This window comes from Halichoerus grypus, chromosome 4, assembly GCF_964656455.1.
Source record: "Halichoerus grypus chromosome 4, mHalGry1.hap1.1, whole genome shotgun sequence".
NCBI classification, from domain to species: domain Eukaryota; kingdom Metazoa; phylum Chordata; class Mammalia; order Carnivora; family Phocidae; genus Halichoerus; species Halichoerus grypus.
In genome coordinates, this window is record NC_135715.1 from 147,368,670 (window position 1) to 147,393,233 (window position 24,564).

At 36.4% G+C, this 24,564-nt stretch overlaps 1 protein-coding gene across 2 annotated transcripts; it reads left to right on the forward strand.

Annotated features, from left to right (window-relative positions):
• Positions 1-371: 371 nt before the first annotated feature.
• ZC3H15 (zinc finger CCCH-type containing 15) lies at positions 372-20,906 on the forward strand. 2 transcript variants are annotated; one of them, XM_036123916.2, is made up of 10 exons: positions 374-619; positions 7,503-7,604; positions 12,116-12,227; positions 13,251-13,403; positions 13,834-13,925; positions 15,315-15,497; positions 16,843-16,989; positions 17,155-17,256; positions 17,993-18,116; positions 20,088-20,906. In XM_036123916.2, exons 1-10 carry the CDS (start codon positions 545-547, stop codon positions 20,276-20,278), a joined length of 1,281 nt encoding a protein of 426 aa, XP_035979809.1. In that variant the 5' UTR covers positions 374-544; the 3' UTR covers positions 20,279-20,906. The 2 variants fall into 2 exon arrangements, with proteins under 2 accessions (XP_035979884.1, XP_035979809.1); XM_036123991.2 differs by lacking the exon at positions 13,251-13,403 and having other exon boundaries at positions 372-619.
• Positions 20,907-24,564: the final 3,658 nt, after the last annotated feature.

Sequence of the window (24,564 nt, forward strand, 5' to 3'; positions counted from 1 at the left end):
CATCCGTGCATGAGAAGAAAGTTAACTGAGTACCGTGACCCTCCAAGCAGCCCTGAGTTGCGGCGGCTGCTCGAGATCATTCAGGATGGGGATGGTAAGTGCAAACATTAACCGAGCACGCAGGACAAAAGAATCGCCCATTCTCAGCAAAAAAGAACGTGAAGGGTGGTCCAAAGCGCAACGAGCGCCAACCAACTCGCCTCATTGATCCTGAGGCCTGACACAACTTAGAAAGGACCTGGTGGATGAGCGACATCACAAGTGATGCCAAGTCATTTTCCCACGTCCCTACCCTGCCCCCTCCTGGTCGGCCGCCGCAGAAGCGCACGCGCAGCTCCGCTTCCGGGCGCCGCTCCTCGCTACCCACAATGCTCTGCGGCACCGACCTGTCGCAAAGGCCCCGTTTCGGCGGCGAGTGAGTGCCTCGCTTTCCGTGCGGTGCGGCGGCGACGGAGGCCCGTGTCCTCTTCTTCCTGCCGCCGGGCCAGGTACCCTGACGGTGTCCAGCTGCGCTAAAGTCTGGCCGGTGCCACCTGTCTCCGCAATGCCCCCCAAGAAACAGGCTCAGGCCGGGGGCAGCAAAAAGGCGGAGCAGAAAAAGAAGGAGAAGATTATTGAAGTGAGTACCCACCCCCTCCCCCACTCATGCTGCGAGCCTTCAGGGAAGCAGCCTCCTGGTTCCCCGCTCCACGGCTCCTGCTCGCGTCTTCCGGGACGACGTGTCCCCCTCTGGCTCTGTGGCCCACTGCCCTTTCCCCAGCCCCGTGATGACGCTCCCTGCCCCTCATTGCTATAGTGACGCTGCTGGCGCCCCCGTGCCCAGCCTTTGCTTCTCCGCCCACATGCCCGCCTTCACCCACCCAGGTGGGAAAGGGCACCCCGCTCCCCTGCCCGCTTCAGGGTTTTGACCTTCGCTAGTACTTAAAATTGAAGACATTTCTAGATTGGTGTTTTTAAAAAGTACGCTGAATGGGCTCAGGCCAGATTCTTTCTGGGGGGTCGGCTCGTGACGAGCCTTTGTGTTCCATTTTTACCCATCGCTTAGGAGGAGTAGTTCTTTCGAGTCAACAAATTACCACTTCGTGGCTTTTTCGATCCATTACAAGTTCCATAGAGAGTGGAGATTTCTTTAAGGTCGCAGCTCACTGTTTTGTACGTAGTTCTTGATAAATATACATTGTGAATTACATTGACTCTGCTTTAAAAGAGATTGTTTCAGTGTCATTAGCTGTGTTAAGTGCCGTACCCGAATTTGGTATATATTCAATTAGTGCATTGAGCCTATAGCTCTTCATGGCCGAGGAACACTTTTGACGTTCTTGAATGTTTTATATTTGCCTTCCAATGACTGCACCAGTGAGTTTCCTGAGAGTGAACCATCATCAGTGACTTTTAAACAGTTCTTCCTTTTCTTTGGATGTAATTGGAAAAAGCCATGACCGTTTTCCTGCTTCTGGTATACCTGAATAATGGACAGCCTTTGTGGAATTGTCGCTTTTTATTAGAACTCCACCAAAATGCATGTTGGGTGTTTTGAAATGAGTTTATTTATAAATGATTACTGGTTTTGTTTTTCAAAGATTTTATTTATTTGTCAGAGAGAGAGCGAGGACACAAGCAGGGGGAGCGGCAGACAGAGGGAGAAGCAGGCTCTTCGCTGAGCAAGGAGATGAGGGGCTTGATCCCAGGATCCTGAGATCGTGACCTGAGACGAAGGCAGACGCTTAACTGACTGAGCCACCCAGGCATACCTAAATGATTACTGTTTTTAGTATTTGATATTTACAGCCTTGAAAAACAGCAATGAAAGCCCTCAGGGCTTCATAGTATAAACCTAATCAGAACTTGTCTTTGTCGATTTTTACATAATTTTTAAAGTCTGCTGGTTTAATATGCTTATAAAGAATTCTAGTAATGTTTGCCAAGTTCCAACTCTGAAGCAGAACCTGTATTCTTTTTTTCCTTTTCTTAATTTTCTTTTCTTTCCTTCCTTCCTCCCTCCCTTCCTCCCTCCCTCCCTACTTGGAGCCCAACTTGAGGCTTGACCTCATGACCCTGAAATCAAGGCCTGAGCTGAGGTCAAGAGTCCTATGCTTAACTGACTGAGGCAGTCAGGTCCCCCATCCCAAGAACCTGTATTCTTATTGCCAATTTGTACTATTTAAAACTGTGATGAAGCAGCATAGCCAGAACTTTAAAAGCAAATTACTGTCTTCCTCACATGTGTGTCTACTGTCACCTTTTTGAACAATCTGGACTGCTGGCACTTAAGTAGATCTCTGGGAATGGTGATGTCATAGCATTCAGTGCTATGTAAACCAGAGATTTACATTTCAGGGATCACATTTTACTTGTCAGTTTCCTTTACTAAGATTGAATTAACATGATACAAAGTGAAATTTCCTTAGAGACATGAAATTAAATGTTATCTGACAAAATATATCTCCTGTATTATTGAACTTTAACTATATGCAGTTATTTTATTTTTTAATTGGTAGGAGTATGACTTTTGTTTTAAGGAATTGTACATGAAAGTCATTGATAGTGTTTATCAACTAAAAGTGTAGGTATATAATGGCTTCATTCATCTTGTACACAGTTATTCTTAAGGTAAAGAGAAAGCAATCTTAGATTCATTAATGAAAACTTAGCCTAAGAAAAATGCAAAATAAGAGCTGCATTCTTTAACTGACTAAAACTACCCTAACAGAGTGGTGATATTAGCCTGCCCCCCCCATTTATTATATATGATGGGCATCTTTTTTTTTTTTATGGTAGTAAGGTTTTGTAGACTCAAGTGTCTTGCATGGATATTTGCTCGTAGAGGTACAACAATACTATGAATTTAATGTTAAGTTTTATCATTTGGGTGAAATGACATTTATAGAGGAAATTCTGTTACTCAGCCTGGTTAGGAAACAATATATCCCTCTTTGTTAAATATTGTAGGTGGCTTTTTTTTTTTTTTTTTTTTTACTTCCCCAAAACCCTAGCATGTCTTGATGGCTAGTGCATGGGGTTAAGATGAAAATTGATTGAGGAGCTGGGAGCAAAGACTGATGTACTTCTTATCAGCAAAATGGAGCTAATTCCTATATTACAGAGCTGTGGGTTAAATGAGATGACATATATAAGATACTTGACATATATATAGTTAATAAATGGCAGCTGCTATTATTTATTATAAAAAAAAGAACTAGTTAGTGGAAATAACCAGACTGATCTGTGCTGTTAGTATAGGGTTTACTTTCTGTCACTTGAAATAATTTCTTTCTGTTGCCTACATTTTTTCTTTCCCTCTTTAAACCTTCCAAAATTTATTAATTGATTTGGATTAATAGGTATTTTCTTTCTGAAATGAGTATATCAAAAGATGTTATGGTTCTCTTAGACATTCATGCAATTGTCCCAAGTGGCATATACCATTTGCTTTCTTATAGCTAACATTTAATAAACTGAAGTCAACTTTGAGAAATAGATTTGATTATGGAAAGAGAAACAATCCTTGGGTTGTAGGACGTGCAAATAAAGGATGTCCAGCTAAGGACTTGTAGCAGCAAGGAAATGGTAATAAGACACCTATAGAGGTGGAATCCAGATGTGTAAAGGATGGAGAAAGAGAGATGATTGGTTGCCAATGAAAAACTTTAGTTAAGGTCAATTGTTGATTACTTGAAGTTAGATTAACCAGCTGTAGAACATCCATTGCATGAGTGGAGAACAAAAATACATGAGATAGTGCATGTGGTGGACGGGGGGAGGCAGACACGACTAACGAAATAAAACAGTGCTTAGCTTCTGCTTACCCTAGTTTCCCAAAAGGTAGTCTCTGGTTGTCCTGGAGTACTATTCAGTATTGACCTGCTCTCCCAATCCCCCCTCCCTCTTTTTTTTTCTCAGACATCTTATTTAAGGAGTGGAGGCTGGCTGTAAAAAGAAGCATGATTACTTAATGGGATGGGAAGGGAAAGAAAGGGTCAGTTTTTTGTTGTTGTTGTTTTTTGGTTTTTTTCTTTTCTTTTTAAAGATTTTATTTATTTATTTGAGAGAGAGAGCATGAGCAGGGGGAAGAGACAGAGGGAGAGGGAGAAACAGACTCCCTGGTGAGCAGGGAGCCCGATGTGGGACTCGATCCCAAGACCCTGAGATCATGACCTGAGCCGAAGGCAGACACCCAACCGACTGAGCCACCCAGGCATCCCGAAAGGGTCAGTTTTAAGTGAAGTCTGGAGTTCACTGAATGTTAGGGCTCTTGGAGCTTCAGGGAGCCATCCTTTAAAAAAAAAACGTGTTTTCTAAACTCCTTTGTATTCAGTTTCCCAAATCTGAAACATACACACACACACATTATTCCTTCCTTATAACCTAACCTTTGGGACCTTATTGATCCAATGAGGACTACTATTTCCCAGTTTTATTTTAAGCACGATTTGGGTTTGATTGTAACCTCCAGTCTTCCTGTCTCATATCTCCCCACCCCCAAATCCAGGTTAATCTTCACGTAAGTGTTTGTCCTAAATTCAAGAAAAAGGGAGAAAGCCCTTTTGAAGTATTCCAAATTGTAAAACATCCTATTTTCAACAGCTGTTGTTGGTATCCCAGATCAACAATGTGGTTTTCAGAAAGCTTTTTGTGTACCAACCTGCACAGTAACCTAACTAGGTTTCTCTGGAAAATAGTTTTTCCTGGTGGAAAGAACAAAGACTTTGCTTGGAGTCAAATATACCTTGGTTCAAATATCATCTGTGTCACTTAATAGTTAACACTTAGTGATCCAGACATAATTATCAGTTTGTTGGAGAAAGCAGAGAAAACAAGCCATGTACAAGTGATAAATTTATGCAGCTTCTTTAATTCTCTCAGTGAGATAAGTATCATCACCCTTTTTATAATTGAGGAAACAGGCACAGAGGTTAAATAACTTGCCCAAGGTTACTAAACTGGCCATTGGCAGAACCACGATTCAAACCCAGGAAGTGTGGCTGTAGACCCCTTATTGTTAACCAGTGTGTTCTGCTACATCTTTGTAGTAACTCTTTTAACTTTCACAACGATCCTGAAAGGTTAGAGTGAGACCCACTTTACAAATAAGAAAACTGGCAAAGAAGGTAATTTGCTCAGTTTTGTTTGAGCTTAGAACTTCGGCGGTCTGACTCCAGAGCTTGTACTCTTAAATCATTACAGTATACAGTCTGACTTCAGAAGAATTGTTGAACATTTCTCAGCTTCAATGTAACATTTAGAGAGTGAGATAATATATCATAAGATTGTTAAGAGGATTCAATAAAATATATATTGAGTTTAGGTTTCACGAATGCTGAATAGATGTGTCCCCTGTCTCTGTGGAAAAAATAATTTCTGAGCTCTAACCTAATTAGAGACTTTAAAAACACAATTCATTCATTATCTCTTTTAGGCTGGTTAATTATGTGCTAAAGCAGTGTAATTAAACCTGAAAAACTGTTTTTCTTCTGGGATCTGGAGCTTATATACCTCTATCAGAAGCTGTTGTCATGAGTACTTTTTTTCTTGCTAGCCAAGTCCCCTTAGAGCACTTTTTTCTTTCCTAAATCTTCATGTCAGTATCTACCTTGCTATTTGGCCTTGTTTTTTCATATTTGCTTATTCTCTGTGGTTAACCTATGGGGCATGGTTTGAACCCTAGTTACGCTCTTCTCTGGCAAGGCTTATGTAGATGCTGTTGCACTTTGATCTTGATATTTTTATCTAGGATTTTCCATCTCCCCCGCCTCCCATGAGAATGCACTTTTTGTAAAAGGAAAGTGGCATTTCATACCCGGTTGCTGCATGGGCTCATTTCTCTTCATATATCACATTATACTTGACCATCCTTTCTTCTTACTGAATTGAATGTTAAACTCTCTTACCTATAAAAACAAGGGACACCAGCCATAAAAAACTCAAGTTCAACATGTATGTACATCCTACTTTTTTTACATGTGTAGATTATAGAAAATTCATGTAGAATTTTAAAATATGGGATATTAAAACATGAGGATAGAAATTTAAATAGGAGAAAGTGAAATTTTGGTATATGAATGGACATAGATGTGATGAATGAATAAAAAGATACTACCCAGTGAGAACCTTCTAGAACTAAAACTGTCTTCAACTTTGCAAGTGTTAAGAAAATTGAAAGATCCATTTTATTGATTTTGAGATTCTGTAAAGTTATGTCATATTGGATGTTTTCAAATACTAATATCAATACTGTTTTTCATTTCCAATGGGTCCACATAGGTATTCTGTAGCTATAACACTTTCTTCCTATTACCTTGTCCCTTTCCCTCAGAAATAATACCAAAATTAAGGCTTTAAAATAGTCAGTTTATTTCAGACTAAATTCTTTTCAGAGGTCTCAGGTTCCTTTCGAAAGTATAGACCTTTTTGCCTCTTCTTCCTTTCTCAGACCCACCCATAAACAAGAGAATGAGAAAGATGCAAACTCCCATTTTAAAATTAAACATCTAGGGGCAGCTAGTTGGCTCAGTTGGTAGAGCATGCAACTTTTTTTTTTTTTCGATTTTATTTATTTGTCAGAGAGAGAGCGAGCAAGCGCACAATCAGGGGGAACAGCAGGCAGAGGGAGAAGTAGGCTCCCCGCTGAGCAAGGCCTGATGTGGGACTCGATCCCAGGACCCTGGTATCATGACCTGAGCCGAAGGCAGATGCTTAACCAGCTGAGTCACCCAGGTGCCCCAAGCATGCAACTGTTGATCATGAGGTCATGAGTAGCTTACTATTGGGCATGGAGCTTACTAAAAAAAATAAATTTTTAAAAAGGATAAAATTAAACATGTATTTGAACCTCAGTCTACAAAGATTGATAGTGTATGGATAAATTGGTAACTGGCTCAGTAGCACAACAGAGCCCAACTGACTGAGCCACCCAGGCACCCTTAAATAAATCTTAAAAAAATTTTTTTAATTGTTTTGAGAAGATAATTCTCTTACAAAAAAACAGTGCAGTACTGTATCTTATGCAGTATTCCCCAAAATGTGTTTGATAGTACATAATCCCTTAGGGTACTCTAAGAAGAATGCATTCTGAAGTAAAAAAAGATTTAGAATTGCTATAATACTCCATCCCTTGTAATAAAGACTCTAAGATATCTTATGCTTAAGAATTAAAAACAATGTTAGCCAAGCATTTACCTAAACTTACCTGACTGTAGGTCATCTTGTCCTGTATTACAACTTTGCACATCCTGTAGAATTTATATTCTGAAACACTTTGGAAAAAGCATCATAGAGTAACAGGTTTAGTAACAATAGTTGTAAGTATGTATTTAATTGTAAAGGATCTGGGTCATATGTTGGCTTGACTTGATGTTTTAGTGTTTTGCATGTTTACATAGCATAAGAAAGAATAGTTTTCTTACCAGTAAGTAAATGAAAGAGTGATTTTTGGATATGACTAAAAAAATAGATAAGAAATTAATATAAATTGCTAAGATATTTCTATACTCTTTTTCATTCAGGACAAAACTTTTGGTCTAAAGAATAAGAAAGGAGCAAAGCAACAGAAGTTTATTAAGGCTGTCACTCATCAGGTTAAGTTTGGTCAGCAAAATCCACGTCAGGTAAATAACTTAAAATTTCTGCATTTTCTTCATACGGATGTAATAAGGCATCTGTTACAGATAGAAGTATTTGGTATGGTAATTGTATTTCAAAATGGAATCCTACTCTAAAACTTTTCTGCATCTTGCTTTTGTTACTCAGCATTATATCTTAGATATTCCTCCAAGCCATTTTGATATAGCTCTAGTTTATTCTGATGGCTTCATACTGTCTACAATGTGGATATACTATATCCATCCATTTCAGTATAAGTGACACTTCATTTCTAGCTTTCTGACATTAGAACAGTTCTACAAGAAATGTCCTTGTACATGGGTTCTTAACAGGCATTTTTGCTTTTATCTCTGGCATAAATTGTGACACATTTCTAGATCAAGGGAAACGGATTTCTTTTTTATTTATTTGTTTTTTAAAGAGAGAGTGTGTGAGAGCGCCAGTTGGGAGGGGAGGGGAGAATCCAGTTAGCTCGGAGCTAACGCAGGGCTCGATCTCCTGACTCTGAGATCATTACCTGAGTGGAAATCAAGAGTCTGATGCTTAACCAACTGATCCACCCAGGCGCCCTGGATCTCTAATTGTAATAAATTAGATTAGTTTCTGTAGAGATTGTAATCCTTCACATTTTCATTTGCAGTGCATGAGTTATAGGTACTAAAGTTCTTTTTAATGTTTTTCAATCTGGTAAGTATAAATTGAGATCTCATTTTTTACTTTGTTTCCCTCACTACTAGTGAGTTTGAATATCTTTTTTTTTTTTCTTTTGTTTAGTTTTGTTTTGTTTTGAGTATCTTTTCATATGGTTGTTGGCTGTCTGGGTTTATACTTCTCTGACTTGTGTATTCATATCCTTTGCTTTTCTGGTTGTCTTTTTCTTGTTAGTTTATGAGAGACACCTTTGTGTGCATTACAGATAATTTGTGATGTTTCTGTTTTATTTGCTGTACAATTTTTATTTCTTGTATTGTCAGATTTGTCTAGGTTTTTTTAAATATAGTTAAAAAGTCTCCTGCACCACTAGATTATGTGTGTTTTTCCTAGATTTCTGTTTTATTTTTACAGTCTATAATTTGTCATAAATTTATATGTCACTAAGTTAATTTTCTTTCACATGAATAGCCACTTATACCAGCATCATTTATCCCACCGAATTGAAATACCACTGTTGACATATAGTAGTCTCAAATATGTTAGGATCTATTCCTGGATTCTCTTTTCTGTTCTATTTATTGTATGTCCCTAAACCAGTATCCCATTGATTTTGATTATAGTGGCCTAGTAACATATTTTGTTAGCTATTAAGGGAAGTTCTTTCCCTCAAATGTTACTTCTTTTATATTTTTCTTGGCTCTTCTTAGGTATTTATCCTTCCATATGAATTTTGAAATTATTTTACCCATTGGCAATGCGTTCAAAAAAGTTAGCTCCTTTTCTTCATGTTCTTTAGATCTTTCACTTTCTTGAGTTTAAGATTTTACATACATGTATCTTTATTTTAAAAAGTACTTTTTTGCCACTCTGTCCTTTTCCTTAACTTTTGGAAATACTTTTTTTCATCTGAGAATATCAGAACATATATTTGTGACCCCAATCTGAAACAAACTTCTCTCATACATATTGTCTACAGATTAGTGCCTCCAACATTTTTCTTTCCTTACACCCAGCTTGATTCTGGAGCCAAAAACTATTGATCTTCCATGCTGCTAATTTAGTAGCCTGGTTTAATAAAAATATATGCTCAGATCTTGGAGTCATCTTATTTGTTACATGAACTTAAATTATTTAGTGACGCTTATCTATACAATGGAAAGGCAATTACCCTTGTAAGGTACCTGTGGTGGTTAAATGAGAAGATAATGTGAATCTTTTTGTGAATATAGGTGTGTGAAAAGAATTTACTTTTCTTCCCTTACTCCTTTTTTCAATTCTGTTCTCCTCTCCCTATTTTTTCTTCTAGTGGGAAGTATATTGACTGGTAATTTTATATTTCATAGACCCGAGAAAGCCATAAAATTGGTGGTGGTGGTGGTGGTGGTGGTGGTGGTGGTGGTTAGGATTGATGGTACATTCAGTATTATAATTTTTGATAATTTCTTGGGTACTTGGGCTTTTATCTGCAAAATGAGCAGCAGTCCTGCTGTTAGAGCCAGGCAATAGGTACCCCACTCTAGGCCCTGTGTTGTAGAGGATGACCCTACTCTATGTCTCCTGCAGACATAGCTCTCCCACAGGCAAGGAGTCAGTGAGGTTAAGGGAATTTGTACCATCCCTCTCCATAATACTTCAGGGCCTGCAAAGGTCATGTTACCTATATTTATCTTAGGGTATACTGTACTGTCAATATGCCTGAAGTAGTCAAAGGAAGGTTGTGTGTTCACTTCAACAGCATATATACCAAAAAAGAAGGGTGTGTGCTAGGACTATGGACAGATCTGAATCCATACCATATCCTTCCCCACACCTGACCCCTTCATGCACACACATGGTGGGATGAAACTCAGGGTGGGAAGAGGAGCCAGGAGTTGACTCTTGTTTTACTGCTGTGCTCCAGTGTGGAACTGCATGGACCTGAGCATTTTAAATTTGAACCCATCCTTCCAGGTTATAAGGTATATTTGTTAAGTAGGGGTACAAACCATATTTTATTTAGTTAGCATTAGTTTGATTTCTCACTTACAAGTATTTACAGAAATGGTTTATGGGCTTCCGTTGTATCCTTGCTCTGGGCCCATAAATGTTTGAGATGAGCCTAATGAGCAAAGGATATTTTTATTATAGATAAAATGACTTAAATTTTTCTTTTTAAAAAATGTTTTCCCATTTTTCCATTTAAACACATTTACCATATGATCAAAGTCAGGATCTGGGATGTCTTTAACCTTATAGCATTTGGCCATTCCCTTCCTAAAATTTCCCCTTCCTTAAGTACTTTTTTTGTGCTGGATTTCTACTTGTATCTTTGATATTTCTTGGACCCTTTTATGGGTTTTTTAAGGTTGTGTTGGCTCATTTAATATTGGTATTCTTCAAGGAACTGTCTTCTGTTCTTTCACTTTTTTTTTTTTAATCACTTCTTTATGCTGTTCTTGAGTAATCTCATACACACTCAAAGTTTTAATTATTATCTGTAACCTATTTTTAAAATCTTTATTTTAAAGCAGACTGTCTCTCCAGGTATCAAGATCCCTGTCCACTTGCCTTCTAAATAGCTCTATTCAGATGCTCTGTAAGCATCTCGTACTCAGTATGTCTAAAACTGAGCTCATCTCCACCTTCTACCCTGAAACCTGTTACTCCTGTATGCCTGTCTTATCTAACAGCACTAACCATGCATGGGATGATGCTAGACCCCACCCTGTCTTTTATACTTTATGTCTAGGCAGTCACTTGGTACTATCAGTTCTACCTCCTTAAGAGCTGTTCGGCACCCCTTTTCTTCATCCTTGCTACTAATGCCTATTTTAAGCTCTTGTGTTTTCTTGCCTACAGCAAGTGCATTAGCCTCTTAATTTTCCTTGCTGTTCTTGGGCTCCTTCTAGTTCATTTTTCATATAGTTGCCATTGTGATCTTTATAAAATACAATCTGATTGTGTCATTGACTTACTTTAAGCCATGGAGTTTTACCTGTCACCTACTGATACAGTCCAAACTTTTCATTGATGTTTCTCATACCTTGTTTCTTCTGGTACCTGTATCTTTGCATTGGCTGGCTTTTTCTTACCCATCAGAAAAATTCATCCATAAAGTATTAGCTCAGTCTAATTTTCATAGGCATTCCTTGTTTCCAGAGAACCATGTATTATATTATAGTTGTTGACATGTCTGTCTTCCCACTAGATTCTGAGCTTCTTTAAATAAGCATCTTTATCTTTTCATCTTTGTATTCCCTGTCATCTAACATAGGACCTGACATATAAATGTTTGGATGAATCCTCTAATCATATTAGGTATGTAAATCGTGTGCCTGGAACTATGTCATATGTCATATTTGTTTTTTTAATCTCCCACATTGACCTAGCTCAGTGTTTTTCCACAAGGGTAATAGGTATTTTGGGTGGTACAGTTCTTTATTGTGTGGGACTGCGCATTTCCGGATGTTTGCATTTCTGATCTTCAAAAGGCACCCTGATGTTTCTGGGGAGTGGGTGGTTGTCATAAGAAGAAAATCCCAGGTGAGAACCGTTTACTAAAAGTGCTGGGCATGTAGCAAATGCTTAATAAATGCTTATTGCTATAAGCTTTTGAATATGCTTTTTACTTGGCATGGTACCATTTATGAATTTTTTTAAGTCAGCTGATAGAAGATTTCGCAGTTTCATTTAATAGTTTAACCACACCATTTAATATATATTGAAAGGCCATTGTAACACTGATACTAAGAGGTACGGACTATATACACATAAATGTGCAAACGTTTTTGTTATGTTAGTGATGTTATATGTACTGTTGTATAATGAGAACAATGTTATTATATGAAACCAAATTTACATATTATACCTGGGAATATTATAGGTAGCACAAAGTGAAGCTGAAAAGAAATTGAAGAAAGATGACAAGAAGAAAGAATTGCAAGAACTAAATGAGCTGTTCAAACCTGTAGTTGCTGCCCAAAAAATAAGTAAAGGTAAACTTTAAATGTCAGAAGTATTATTTTTATCAAATGTAATTCATGTTTAAAAACCTTTTAATTTGTTTTATGAATACACAAAAGCACAAACAGACCCATAAATACAGAGAATAAACTGATGGTTTGCCAGAGGGGAGGGAGTTGGGGGCCTGGGATGGGCAAATGGATGAAAGGGAGTGGGAGATACAGGCTTCCAGTTATGGAATGAATAAGTCGTGAGGATAAAAAAAGGTACAGCATAGGGAGTATAGTCAATGGTATTATAATAGCAATGCATGGTGACAGACAGCAGCTACACTTGTGGTGAGCACAGAATAACACATAGACATGTAGAATCACTATGTTGTACACCTGAAGCTAATGTAACATTGTGTGTCAACTACACTTCAATTTAAAAAATCCTCAATTTGTTTTGATGTATATTTTCTTCATATTATAAGCCAGTGTGTCTGCTATGGAAATGATAATCCCTTAGTCAAAATTAAACTATATCGATGACTCTTATGGTTCTTCTATGTATGTGCTCAGCTATGTGATTGTACAACTATAACTCCAGCCACTAGCCCCCCACTTAAGGCAAAATTAAGGATTTAGACAGTCTACTAGTTGATTTTTAATATCTCTTCTTTGGTGATAGCCAAGACAAACCTATGATTCTATAAATTGTAAGTTCCAAACTCTTGGCAGTATATTTCCATGTATATTTATATTTCTCTTTTGCCTCTGTCTCATTGACTCAAACTAGACAAGTTACTATGGAATAAGCTATGGGTTTGTCCCTGGAAATAAGAGTAAGGATGGAAGGAATAATGGTAAGAATAAAAGAAATAAAAATAGATATAAAATGCTGTAGAAAGAACTTTAAAGAAATGTCTTAACAATCACCTGTAAGTGGTATTTTTCTTTCACATTGGTGAATGGAAAATAACAAGTTCACCAGTGGTAATTATATCTCAGATAGAAGCTATACTTTGTGATCTGGCAGATTGTAATACAAATACCATGTGCCATTTGACATAGGTGCAGATCCCAAATCCGTGGTGTGTGCATTCTTTAAGCAAGGACAGTGTACTAAAGGAGATAAGTGTAAGTTCTCTCATGACTTGACTCTGGAGAGAAAGTGTGAAAAGCGAAGTGTTTACATTGATGCAAGAGATGAAGAACTTGAAAAAGGTATTTTTTTAAGACATTTTCTTAAAAATATCTTTTGGTTGTTACTAAGATATTTAGTACTTGAAGAATATTTTGGTCTTAGGAAGAAGGCTGTTTGTAAAAAAAAAAAAAAAAATTCTTTTTCATAAAATCTGAATTGACACCATTATGTCCTTTGATTAAGTAAATGAGGATGTATAAAAGCCAGTTACTTATTTTGGATTTGTCTCACGCTTTCTTCCAGTACTACCTTCTCATTTCCCTAAACTACATGGGATTTTGGTGAATAATTTCATAACACTATTTATTCCTATCTTTGGTGTCATTTAAGGAAAATGTGTTAGGTCATAAGTCTTACGATACAGCTTTCCTATCTAAGGAGATACGCAATATGTTTTGGGAACAGTAGATAAAATTACAGTATTTAGTTTTCGTATCTCTTTTTATTTAGATACTATGGATAATTGGGATGAGAAAAAACTGGAAGAAGTAGTGAACAAGAAGCACGGTGAGGCGGAAAAGAAAAAACCAAAAACTCAAATAGTATGTCCTTTTCTTGAATTGAGTTGCTGTGATATTTATCATTAGGGAGAATTATGTGGCAAGGTATTTGCTGCTATTTTTTACTGGATTATTAAATTATTGGAGCTTTTCATAAAGTGCATCAAGCTTTGTTTTGGAATTTGCAAGTATAAGTTACACAAAATTAGATTCCTATTCAAAAGTAGGCTTTGAAAAGCCTTTGATTTTACTTTCTCTCAAATATGGATGAACACAATCACATATTCAGACAAGAATTCTTTATTTTTTTGTGCAAAGTAAAAGGAGGGAGAATTGATAAACACCTACTCTGTTTTAATGATGGGGAGATTTTAAATCAAGAAGGTGAAAATATTGTCACATTATGAATTGCAAAATGAGTTTTGGATAGGCAGTGGCTCTAGTATTCCAGGAAATGTACTTTTAAAAATTTGTACCTTATTTCTCAGACCCAGCATTCATGTCCACATATTTACCTGTAGTGCAGTTAGAGTGAAAAACCTTGGTGTGCTAGACAATTTTTATTTTTATTTTTATTTATTTATTTATTTATTTATTTATTTTTAAAGATTTTATTTATTTATTTGACAGAGACACAGCAAGAGAGGGAACACAAGCAGGGGGAGCAGGAGAGGGAGAAGCAGGCTTCCCACGGAGCAGGGAGCCCGATGCGGGGCTCGATCCCAGGACCCTGGGATCATGACCTGAGCCGAAGGCAGAGGCTTAACCGACTGAGCCACCCAGGCGCCCCACTAGAAAATTTTTAAACACTAGTTTTACTTATATCTGTTGTATATTTTTCAGGAAAAGAATATTGTTTATTAATTTTTACTTCTTATTTTTAAAGTTTATTACCTGAGTCTTCAATACAATTTTATTTTGCACCAAGTCATTATCCTTTGTGTTCCTTTTGTACCTTGCTTTCTTTCTCCCTTCTTAGATGTGAGAAATTGCCTATAATTTCAGGTAATTCAAATAGTATTTGTATCATTATTGCATGTGATGAGTTTTTAAGGAAAGATCAAAACAAAATCATTGGTTTTAGTTTTTTATAACCATATTCATATTTTTTCACTTACTTAAAAATCAGGGTTGGATTGCATTTACAAAGGCTAAAAAAGGCTAAAACTAAGGCATGTCCTTTTGTGTAATTCAGAATTTGGAACAATGTTGAAAATAGAAATTTTATATAGATCTTCTCTAAAGGGAATTTATCATCATATTATATATTTTAAGATTAATTTATATGTACATGTCTGCACAAAGGGTGGTCTGAAAAGTGAATAGCCTAAGGATGTAAATAAGAATGTACTTGTTCCATACACTTAAGCATTTACCTTGGAAATGGACTACACTGAGCCACTACTTGTGAATAATATTTTCCCTATACAGGTGTGCAAGCATTTTCTTGAAGCTATTGAAAACAACAAATACGGCTGGTTTTGGGTATGCCCTGGAGGTGGTGATATTTGCATGTATCGTCATGCACTTCCTCCTGGATTTGTATTGAAAAAAGATAAAAAAAAAGAAGAGAAAGAAGATGAAATTTCATTAGAAGATCTAATTGAAAGAGAGGTAACTATAATTTTTTCCTACTATAAAACTAAAGCAGTATTTATTGTGAAATTATAATATTTACCACTTGGGGGCAATAGCATGTTATTATGAAAGGGGGAAAAAATGTGACCTTTTCCCAAAGTTGCCTTTTTCTTTAGTTATTCATGTACGTCTAGAATGTAAACCTAACCATAATCACTAGCCCATCATGACATTAATTTTAGGATTATGAAACAATTTCTTATGCCACTGGTTTATCAAATTCTTTCCGTAAGATTGATATACTAATGTGGTCATTAAAATCATATTCAGATTGATTGAACTTGAAGTTTAGGTGTTTTTTCTGTTGTCTTATTTTTTAGCCATTTTACTAATCAGTAATATGTACTGAAGGAGATAATTCCTACAGTTTTCCATTTGTATGTTTTATCATCATCCCTGGGTTCAAAACCCTCACTCTGTTGATGGAGGAGAATATGTCTCATTGAAGAGAATCTTCTGCTCCTCATTTCTGGTTCAGCACAAAAGGTGTTTGCTCCATGAGATAGTAGATGGGGCTCCTGGGAGTGACAAGAAAATGTTGAAATTATTGGAAATACTAGGTTTAGGGTTGTATATTTCAAATTATATCCATTTTGCCTTCTTTGGATTGTCTAAATATGTTGTGTAAATGTCTAAGGTTGGGATTATATACATTTGCTCATTTTTAAATGGCTGTATTGTTTAGTGTCTCATAGGAGGCACTATGCTATAATAGAAAATAGAGACTTTGGAGTCAGGTATATTTGGGATTGTTTGTATCCTGCTTCTGCCACATATTAGCTGTTAACCTTGATAAATTTCCCATCTCTTTCTGTTTGCTTATTTGTGGAGATCAGTGTGTTAGCGTATGTGTACACAGCATTTAATACTGAATACCTGGCAGATGTTCAGCAAGTATTATTTCTCCATACATTTATTACTTGATTATTGGCTCTGAGGAGCAGATGGTGTTTTTGCCTAGTTTTTTTCCTCATTTCCTGAGGAACACCAGTGAAACTTGGATATTGTCATGGTGCTTTTCGTATTTTTTGTCTTCAGCAATTGACTTCTGTTAAAACTATTTCTCTTTATGACAGGTTTTAGTCACCTTCAGTTTTGAAAAGAAATCCAGCTCAGAATAATGTATTTTACTGTGTTTAGAAATGTTTGTATTTCTGAATACTCATTCTGCTCATTGCTATATAAAATGAAAATAAATCTGTTTATTCTGAATTTGATGTCTTAACAGTTATAGGCAAGGACTTAATTGCATTAAGAGAAAACTATTAAATGTTGTTATAGGTGATTTGGGGGAAAAAACCCAACTCTTTTGTCTTTACAGCGTTCGGCCCTAGGTCCAAATGTTACCAAAATCACTCTAGAATCTTTTCTTGCATGGAAGAAAAGAAAAAGACAAGAAAAGATTGATAAACTTGAGCAAGATATGGAAAGAAGGAAAGCAGACTTCAAGGCAGGAAAAGCATTAGTGGTACGTCCCAAACTCACCTGAAGAGATTCTTTATTCTTTTTTTCATTTTATAATTTCTGTGTCTTGCAAGAATTTATTGTAATTTAATCATGTTTATGTCTGAAATCAGTGACCAAGAAATATTTTAATTTTACCCTGAGTTGATATATTTGTGTATCTGAATAGATTAGTGGTCGTGAGGTGTTTGAATTTCGTCCTGAACTGGTTGATGATGATGATGAGGAAGCAGATGATACCCGTTACACCCAGGGAACAGGTGGTGATGAGGTAAGAAGCAGCTTTGGCACCTCATTCCCTCACGTTGATGGAGAGAAACAATAGAGAATAACAATAGAGTAGCATGATTAAGGGTACCAACTCTGGGGCCTTGGTTCAAATCCTGACTGTAACCTGGGAAATCACCTACACTGTAGGTCTCTACCCTCATCTGTAATAAAGATACAATGATAATCCCTACATGCAGGCCACTTGTGAGAATTAAATGAGTTAATAAAATTATAGTTCTTTATAAAGAAAGAACAGTGATTGGGGTAGAGTTAAATGCTTATATGTATTAGCTAAAAAGTATGTGTTTTATTCTCCCTCTAAAAGGAAAACGATTTTTAAAAATATTTTATACTGAAAAAATGGGACAGAGACTAAAAAAGTACAGAGTAGGGGAAAAAAGTACAGAGTAGGGAGCAGGAGACAACAGAATCACTTAGTTACAGGCAAACATAGCTGATTATTCATTTTTTCTATAGTATAAAATTCCAGCCTCTGTCTTTGACTTGAAAATAAAAACGTCATATTCTTTATGTCAGAGGAAGAAACTTGAAATACGGCATTGCTATTTTTTTCCCCCAAGAAGTTTAGGAAAAGGAGTGAATTTTGGCAGTTGTCAGTTACTGTTTTCACTTGGCATTAGTAATAATTTTGTTTCACTAAGATAAATGTCAGAGGTAAAGGTAAGTTATGAAAACTGTTCTCATAGGTAACAACTTTCTTTTCTATATTTTTAAAGGTTGATGATTCAATGAGTGTAAATGACATAGATTTAAGCCTGTATATCCCAAGAGATGTAGATGAGACAGGTATTACTGTAGCCAGTCTTGAAAGATTCAGCACATATACTTCAGAAAAGGATGGTAAGTATGCTAACCTTTGTGTGATTCTAAGAACTAGAAAGCTGTCTAAAGAGGGAGGGGGGACAGTTAGACCAGACTGGCAAACTGAGGTCTGCAGGTAGCAGATCGGTAACATAAATATGTGTGGCTTGGCTGTATATAGAAGTAGTGAGTCGTGGAAGCTGTAGAATGGGTGGCTAGGTGGATATGGAAGCCATTAACTGAAAGTAGAAGGGGACAAAAATGAATTTGGAGATGTAGTTAATCAGTTTGGAACCTCATGATTTTGAGATATTTTAATTATCAAAAGTGGCATTGTATAGGATACTGTGTAGACATTCACAGGAGGAAAACTTTTGAAAGTCATTTTCATTGGTAGCTCAGAGTGAATGAACTCACCCAGGCACAATACTTATCACGAGAACACTGTAGAATACACTGCAAACATCAGAGTAGTCAAAAGAGAGAAAGCTTGGGAAAGACACTGAGAAGGACAAACAAAAATAAAGAAGAGTTTCAGAAAAATTAAGTAGGATGAGAGCTGCAAATAATTCTTTAGTTGCAATAAGAAAGGAGTTGTAGGAATTAGGGAGCCAGTTTTCATCAGGACTGCAATGATAAGAGGAATGAGGAGAAAAATAAGTCACTCTTACAAACTTTGTTTGAGGGGGAGACATGGTCATGGGAAGGGCTTGTACGCCAGGGAAGAAAGATCTGGGAGAAGAAGAAAAATGGAAGATGAAAGGATATTAGTTATAGAAACAAGATCTGGGGGCACCTAGGTGGCTCAGTTGGTTGGGCGACTGCCTTGGGCTTGGGTCATGATCCTGGAGTCCTTGGATCGAGTCCCGCATCGCATCGGGCTTCCTGCTCAGTAGGGAGTCTGCTTCTCCCTCTGACCCTCCTCCCTCTCATGCTCTCTGTCTCTCATTCTCTCTATCTCTCTCTCAAATAAATAAATAAAATCTTTAAAAAAAAAAGAAACAAGATCTGGAAATACAAATAATGAGTTTAGTTAAGAGTGAGAATGGGGGAAAGCCTGGGTAGTGAGGCTTGTTGATAAAATTTATGTCTAATGGTGCCTTGACTGAAGAGTTTAAAGAGAAGTGAACGTTTGGCCTGGTTAGTATGAGATAAAAAGGTAGAATATAATCAAGGCAAAGTTTGAGAGAGCAGAAACTAACCTTATTTTTACAATAAAGGAATGCAAGTTATAACATGAAAAACTGGCTTGCCCTCTTGAGATCTGAGTACTGTCAGACTATTGTCTTAATGCCAATCTGAAGACTGGATTTGCTCCTTTTAGAAGTAGGACTTTGGTGACAGTAGGCAGAATTGCAAGTACTTCAGAGTCTATAATCCCCCAAGACTTTTGTCATCAAAGGTATTTAAAATAGCTAAAATCTAAATTAGGCTATTAAAAATTGTCTGTGTGTAAGTATTAGTGTCTTTGAACATGAAAAGACAGCGTTTTTGTTTTCTCAATCTTTTCTAGCTTGTAAAGAAAAGTAGCTGCATAGCCCTAGGTTCTTTTTTCACAATTTGATAAGATGAAATGTTTTTGGATTCATATCTATTTGCAGCATTACTAGTGTGATTTAACTACTGTTCCCCAGATCAAAAGCTAAGTAGCTGCTAATAAACACTTTTTGATTCCATAATCATTTATTCAAAATACTATGTGGAAGTTGACTGTTTAAAAACCTAATTGCTAGGTCATGTAGGAAACAGAATTGAATAAGATAAATCTTGCTTTCAAATGTATAAACCGTTAAGCAATCAAATGTCTGTAGTGCAAGACATACTTGCACCTAGGTATAGGTATAGCTTAAGCTTTCTTAAGCTTAGAAAAAGATCAGTTCTTGTTGGAGTAACCTTAGGGAAGGAAGGCTTTCATGGAAAAAGGAAAAATGTAGTATCTGTGACTGTTAGTTGCTAATCGAATAGTGTTTTCTGTTTCTCGGCCTTATTGATTTCAATGTTTATTTTTAGAAAACAAATTAAGTGAAGCTTCTGGAGGTAGGGCTGAAAATGGTGAAAGAAGTGATTTGGAAGAGGACAACGAAGGGGAGGGACAGGAAAATGGAGCCATCGATGCTGTTCCTGTTGATGAAAATCTTTTTACTGGGGAAGATTTGGATGAACTAGAAGAAGAATTAAACACACTTGATTTAGAAGAATGACACCAAACAAGTCTGAAAAAATTAAGCCAGCTCAGCATGAGTTGAAATTGACTACAGTAATTTTTTTCCACCTAGAATTCTTCAACAGGAGTTTATTTCCCATGCTGATTCTGGAGGGCTTCCTCTCCTCCAAAAAAGGAATATTCTCCCTACGTCTTGTCTTCTGACTTTGGCTACATCTCATAGTAAGTTCAGAGTAGTTCATGATAAATTGAAAATATAATGGTCATTGCAGAAAATGATTGTTGTAACTGTCCATTCAAGTAGGAAGTGTAACTGCTTTTCCAGCTTTTGATTTTCATTGGGCATGTATTATAAGAACAACATAAATTTAAATTTAAAATACCCTTCATTTAATGCAGTTTTAATGAGTGATTTCATTTCCTTTGTATTTATATGTTTCAAAGACTGCCTAAACTAAAATATGAGCACTGTATTTCATAAAGGAAACTGCGTATGCAGATTCAGTATTGTATATCTTTGGACAATTAGATGGACATTTAAAAGGAATCTTCTTTAACCTGACAGAATCAGCTGCAATGCCCTGTGTTAAACTGTTTTAAATGTTTCCCTCTTCTTTTTTGCCAATAAAGTTGTAAATAAAGACCATCATACATTAAAATCCAAATATGGTCCTTTTTTCTTTAAGGTTTTATATGAATATTTTCTTAGAATTTATAGTTTGAGGATTTTAACTAAATATTCTCTCTTATAGTTACCACAGAAGGCACAGACATTTAAAGGATTCTCTTAACTGGTTACGGAACTATGTAGAATACTGACAGTACTACTATGAATTTAGTAAACTATGAATTTGGCTTTAAAAAGAGGCTATAGGTAATGCTGTAGGAAAGAGTAATTCCCCAATTGATAGATATCAGCCTAATTAAATATCACTTACAGAACTAAATACTACTTAACCATCATTTGTGGAGATCCATGGTGTTAACCATAGTACATGCTACAGTTTGATTACTATGAAAGAGTGTAAACAAATCCACCAGAAAACTGAGCTGAGGGTCTTTGTCATTGAGTTCCCTGAAAAATTAGGGTGATACATTTTAAATGGACATAATTTATAAGTGACAAATTTGTGCTAGCACCTTTTTGTCATTTTATTTTCAAATATTAGTACCGTGTTTCTTTTGTTATCTGCAAATACAAATGGATTTTAAAGCATTAGACTAAGATAATAGTATGAACAAGTCAGGTAAACTGGGCCCTAATTTCATTTCTACCTCAGGTAAATTGATTTTTAAATCTGAATCTTAGGGCGCCTGGGTGGCTCAGTCGTTAAGCGTCTGCCTTCGGCTCAGGTCATGATCCCAGGGTCCTGGGATGGAGTCCCACATCGGGCTCCCTGCTCGGCAGGAAGCCTGCTTCTCGCTCTCCCACTCCCCCTGCTTGTGTTCCTGCTCTCGCTATCTCTCTCTCTGTCAAATAAATAAATAAAATCTAAAAAATAAATAAATCTGAATCTTAGTTTCTTCATCTGCATATAGCAGTTAAAGTGCTTCGCAGTTGTAAAACCTAAGAAAACATAATTGTAAATCTTGTCAAATGATAATATCAAAGTTGATAATGAAATCGACTTCCTATCTACTCATACTTGTACTGTAATTGACACTTTTCAAATGTAGAACATGAACCAAGTTTATTTCCCACATGCAATGAAGGTATACTTACTTTGTATATAAAAAGTTTCAAAATTTTGATCTATGGAAGATTTGTTTCATTCTTTATAAAAAGTTTCAAATGTTACTAATTATATTTTATAATGAAACATTTTCAAAATAATCCAGAGTTTAAAACTTTCTAAAGCTATAACCCAAGCAATCTTTTTCTTTCTTTTTTTTTTTTTTAATATTTTATTTATTTATTTGACAGAGAGAGAGAAAGCACAAATAGGCAGAGAGGCAGGGAGAGGGAGAAGCAGACTCCCCACTGAGCAGGGAGCCCGACGTGGGGCTCGATCCCAGGACCCTGGGATCACGATCTGAGCCGAAGGCAGACGCTTAACCGACTGAGCCACCCAAGTGCCCCATCTTTTTCTTTTTCACTTTCGAAATCATCTAAAACTTTACCAAATAATTGTATTTACTTTAGACCCTACCGTTAGTCCATTTACTTTAGACCCTAAGTTGTGTGTGTGTGTTTTTTAAATGTATATGAAAGGCCTATTTAAACAAAAGTATACCTAAGGCTTTTAGTTCTTTAGTTCTTTATTATTTTTTTTTTTAAAGATTTTATTTATTTGACAGAGAGAGACACAGCGAGAGAGGGAACACAAGCAGGGGGAGTGGGAGAGGGAGAAGCAGGCTCTCCGCCAAGCAGGGAGCCCAATGCGGGGCTCGATCCCAGGACCCTGGGATCATGACCTGAGCCGAAGGCAGACGCTTAACGACTGAGCCATCTAGGTGCCCCTCTTTAGTTCTTTAATTTAACGTATTACTACCTTACAGCAAATATGTGATTTTGAAAACCCAAATTTTCTTTAATAAGTGAGTCAAAGGGAAATGCTACAGTGGAGGTAATTTTTGATACCTACAATTCTTTAAGATGGCCTTCACCTATCTTGCCCTTAGGTTTCTTCCATTATAAATACAATCAGTATATGCTCAGAGAATGCAAAAGTATGAGATGAGAATATATAATATGAGAAAATAAAAATGTAAAATTAAATCTTCTAAAATAACATATAGTATATTTCAGAGACCATTCGATATGGTTTTGTATTATTCACAGTACAGTTATCGTATATTAGTACAGGAAATCTGAGAATGGCTCCTCTTTTCAAACCCATTTACACAGAACTCCATAGTTTTTTCTTACAAATTGTTCTTTTATATAAATCCCATTGTTAACATATGTCTGTAATCTAATTTCAGTTATGTGACTTACCTTCATTTTAAAAGGTTTGTGGTTTAGACATTCAGAAACTTACAGTGTAAGCCTTCCACAGGAGGGGAACTATGATTTTGCACTTATTTCCTTATGGTCTATAAAATGAGATTATTATCCCAAATGTAAAGAACTTTTCATTTTCCCCTTAATAGCTAGGAGATTTCATCAGCCCATGCTCTTTTTCCTATTTACCACTTTTTTGGGTAGTTAATCTCTAGGTTATACCAGTGTTCTCAAAGGAACATATATCAGTTTATTCTATTCTACCTGTGAATCCTTGAAGCTATTTTTATCGAAGTCTTAAGGTTCTGTGTATTTCAGTGACAAAGGTCATCAGTACCACTTTCACTACTCTACATATTTTAAGAATTTTGTGATGTTTCCATATTTAATTGATAATTACTAATTTTGAGTAATCCTGTTTATAGCATGTATAGAAATAAGAGTGAGAATGTATAATTGAAAGTACTTGAGTTAATGGAAACCCCTCAATTTAAAATACACTAATTGCGTGGATCACTTCATAATTGTGATTATTGTATATATTGTATGTATTTCACTTAGAAAAGTTCAATGTAGGAGGAGTAGAATTCACTGCATTAATAGTAATGTTCATCCCTGAATTAGTAACTAAATCCTTTTGATAATTTGTGAATTGACATGACTGAGAAGCCAGTTAATTTCTGGAGATAAGGCATAACTATACCAGCTGCTACCCATTCAGTTGTGTTCAAGCTAATTAACTAACTACATTAGTCGTTTACTCCATAGAGATCTTTTTCTTCTAATATGCTAAGAATTATTAGGTATTCCTACACCTCTTGCACTGATGACCCACCATAGAAGGAAAAGTAAATAATCTCTTTTATACTCCAGAACTATCTTCCACTCCTATTGGGGGGTGGGGGGATTAATTGCTAATAGCTTCAGCCAATTTATCTTCAAGCAGGACTAAAAAGAATTATGATACCATCTAGTTTGAGCTAATCATTGCCATTTTTTACTTACTTGATTGGTCTTTTTAATTTTTTTCCCCAGCGCAGTCTTTTAACGGGAGGGTGAAGACACAGCTAATATGCAGCCTTCAAGGACCCTTAGATGAGTGAAATGGCTTATATACAGGAGACCCCATTCATCCTTGACACTCATGCCACCCCTCCCCCTCCCAAGAAGATTTTTGACAGCAAAGAATTCTTTTTAATTATTGATCATCCCATATTAGCAATAACTAAGATTATTTAATTTGTAGGTTTATTACACAGGTGGTTTCTGATTGATGATATCTTTAAAAGTCAAAACTGTATGAAAGATGAGAGTTGATACTCTATTTAAAACAGTAAGAATCACTATTAGAAGTGACAGAATTAACACAGGTGAATTGT

Bases quoted from the DNA above. Each gene is read 5' to 3' on its own strand.
- ZC3H15 (XM_036123916.2), top strand. From the start codon at position 545: ATGCCCCCCAAGAAACAGGCTCAGGCCGGGGGCAGCAAAAAGGCGGAG. The intron at 13,404-13,833 runs GTATTTTTTTAA...CTTTTTATTTAG, and splicing joins AGATGAAGAACTTGAAAAAG to ATACTATGGATAATTGGGAT. The intron at 17,257-17,992 runs GTAAGAAGCAGC...ATATTTTTAAAG, and splicing joins AGGGAACAGGTGGTGATGAG to GTTGATGATTCAATGAGTGT.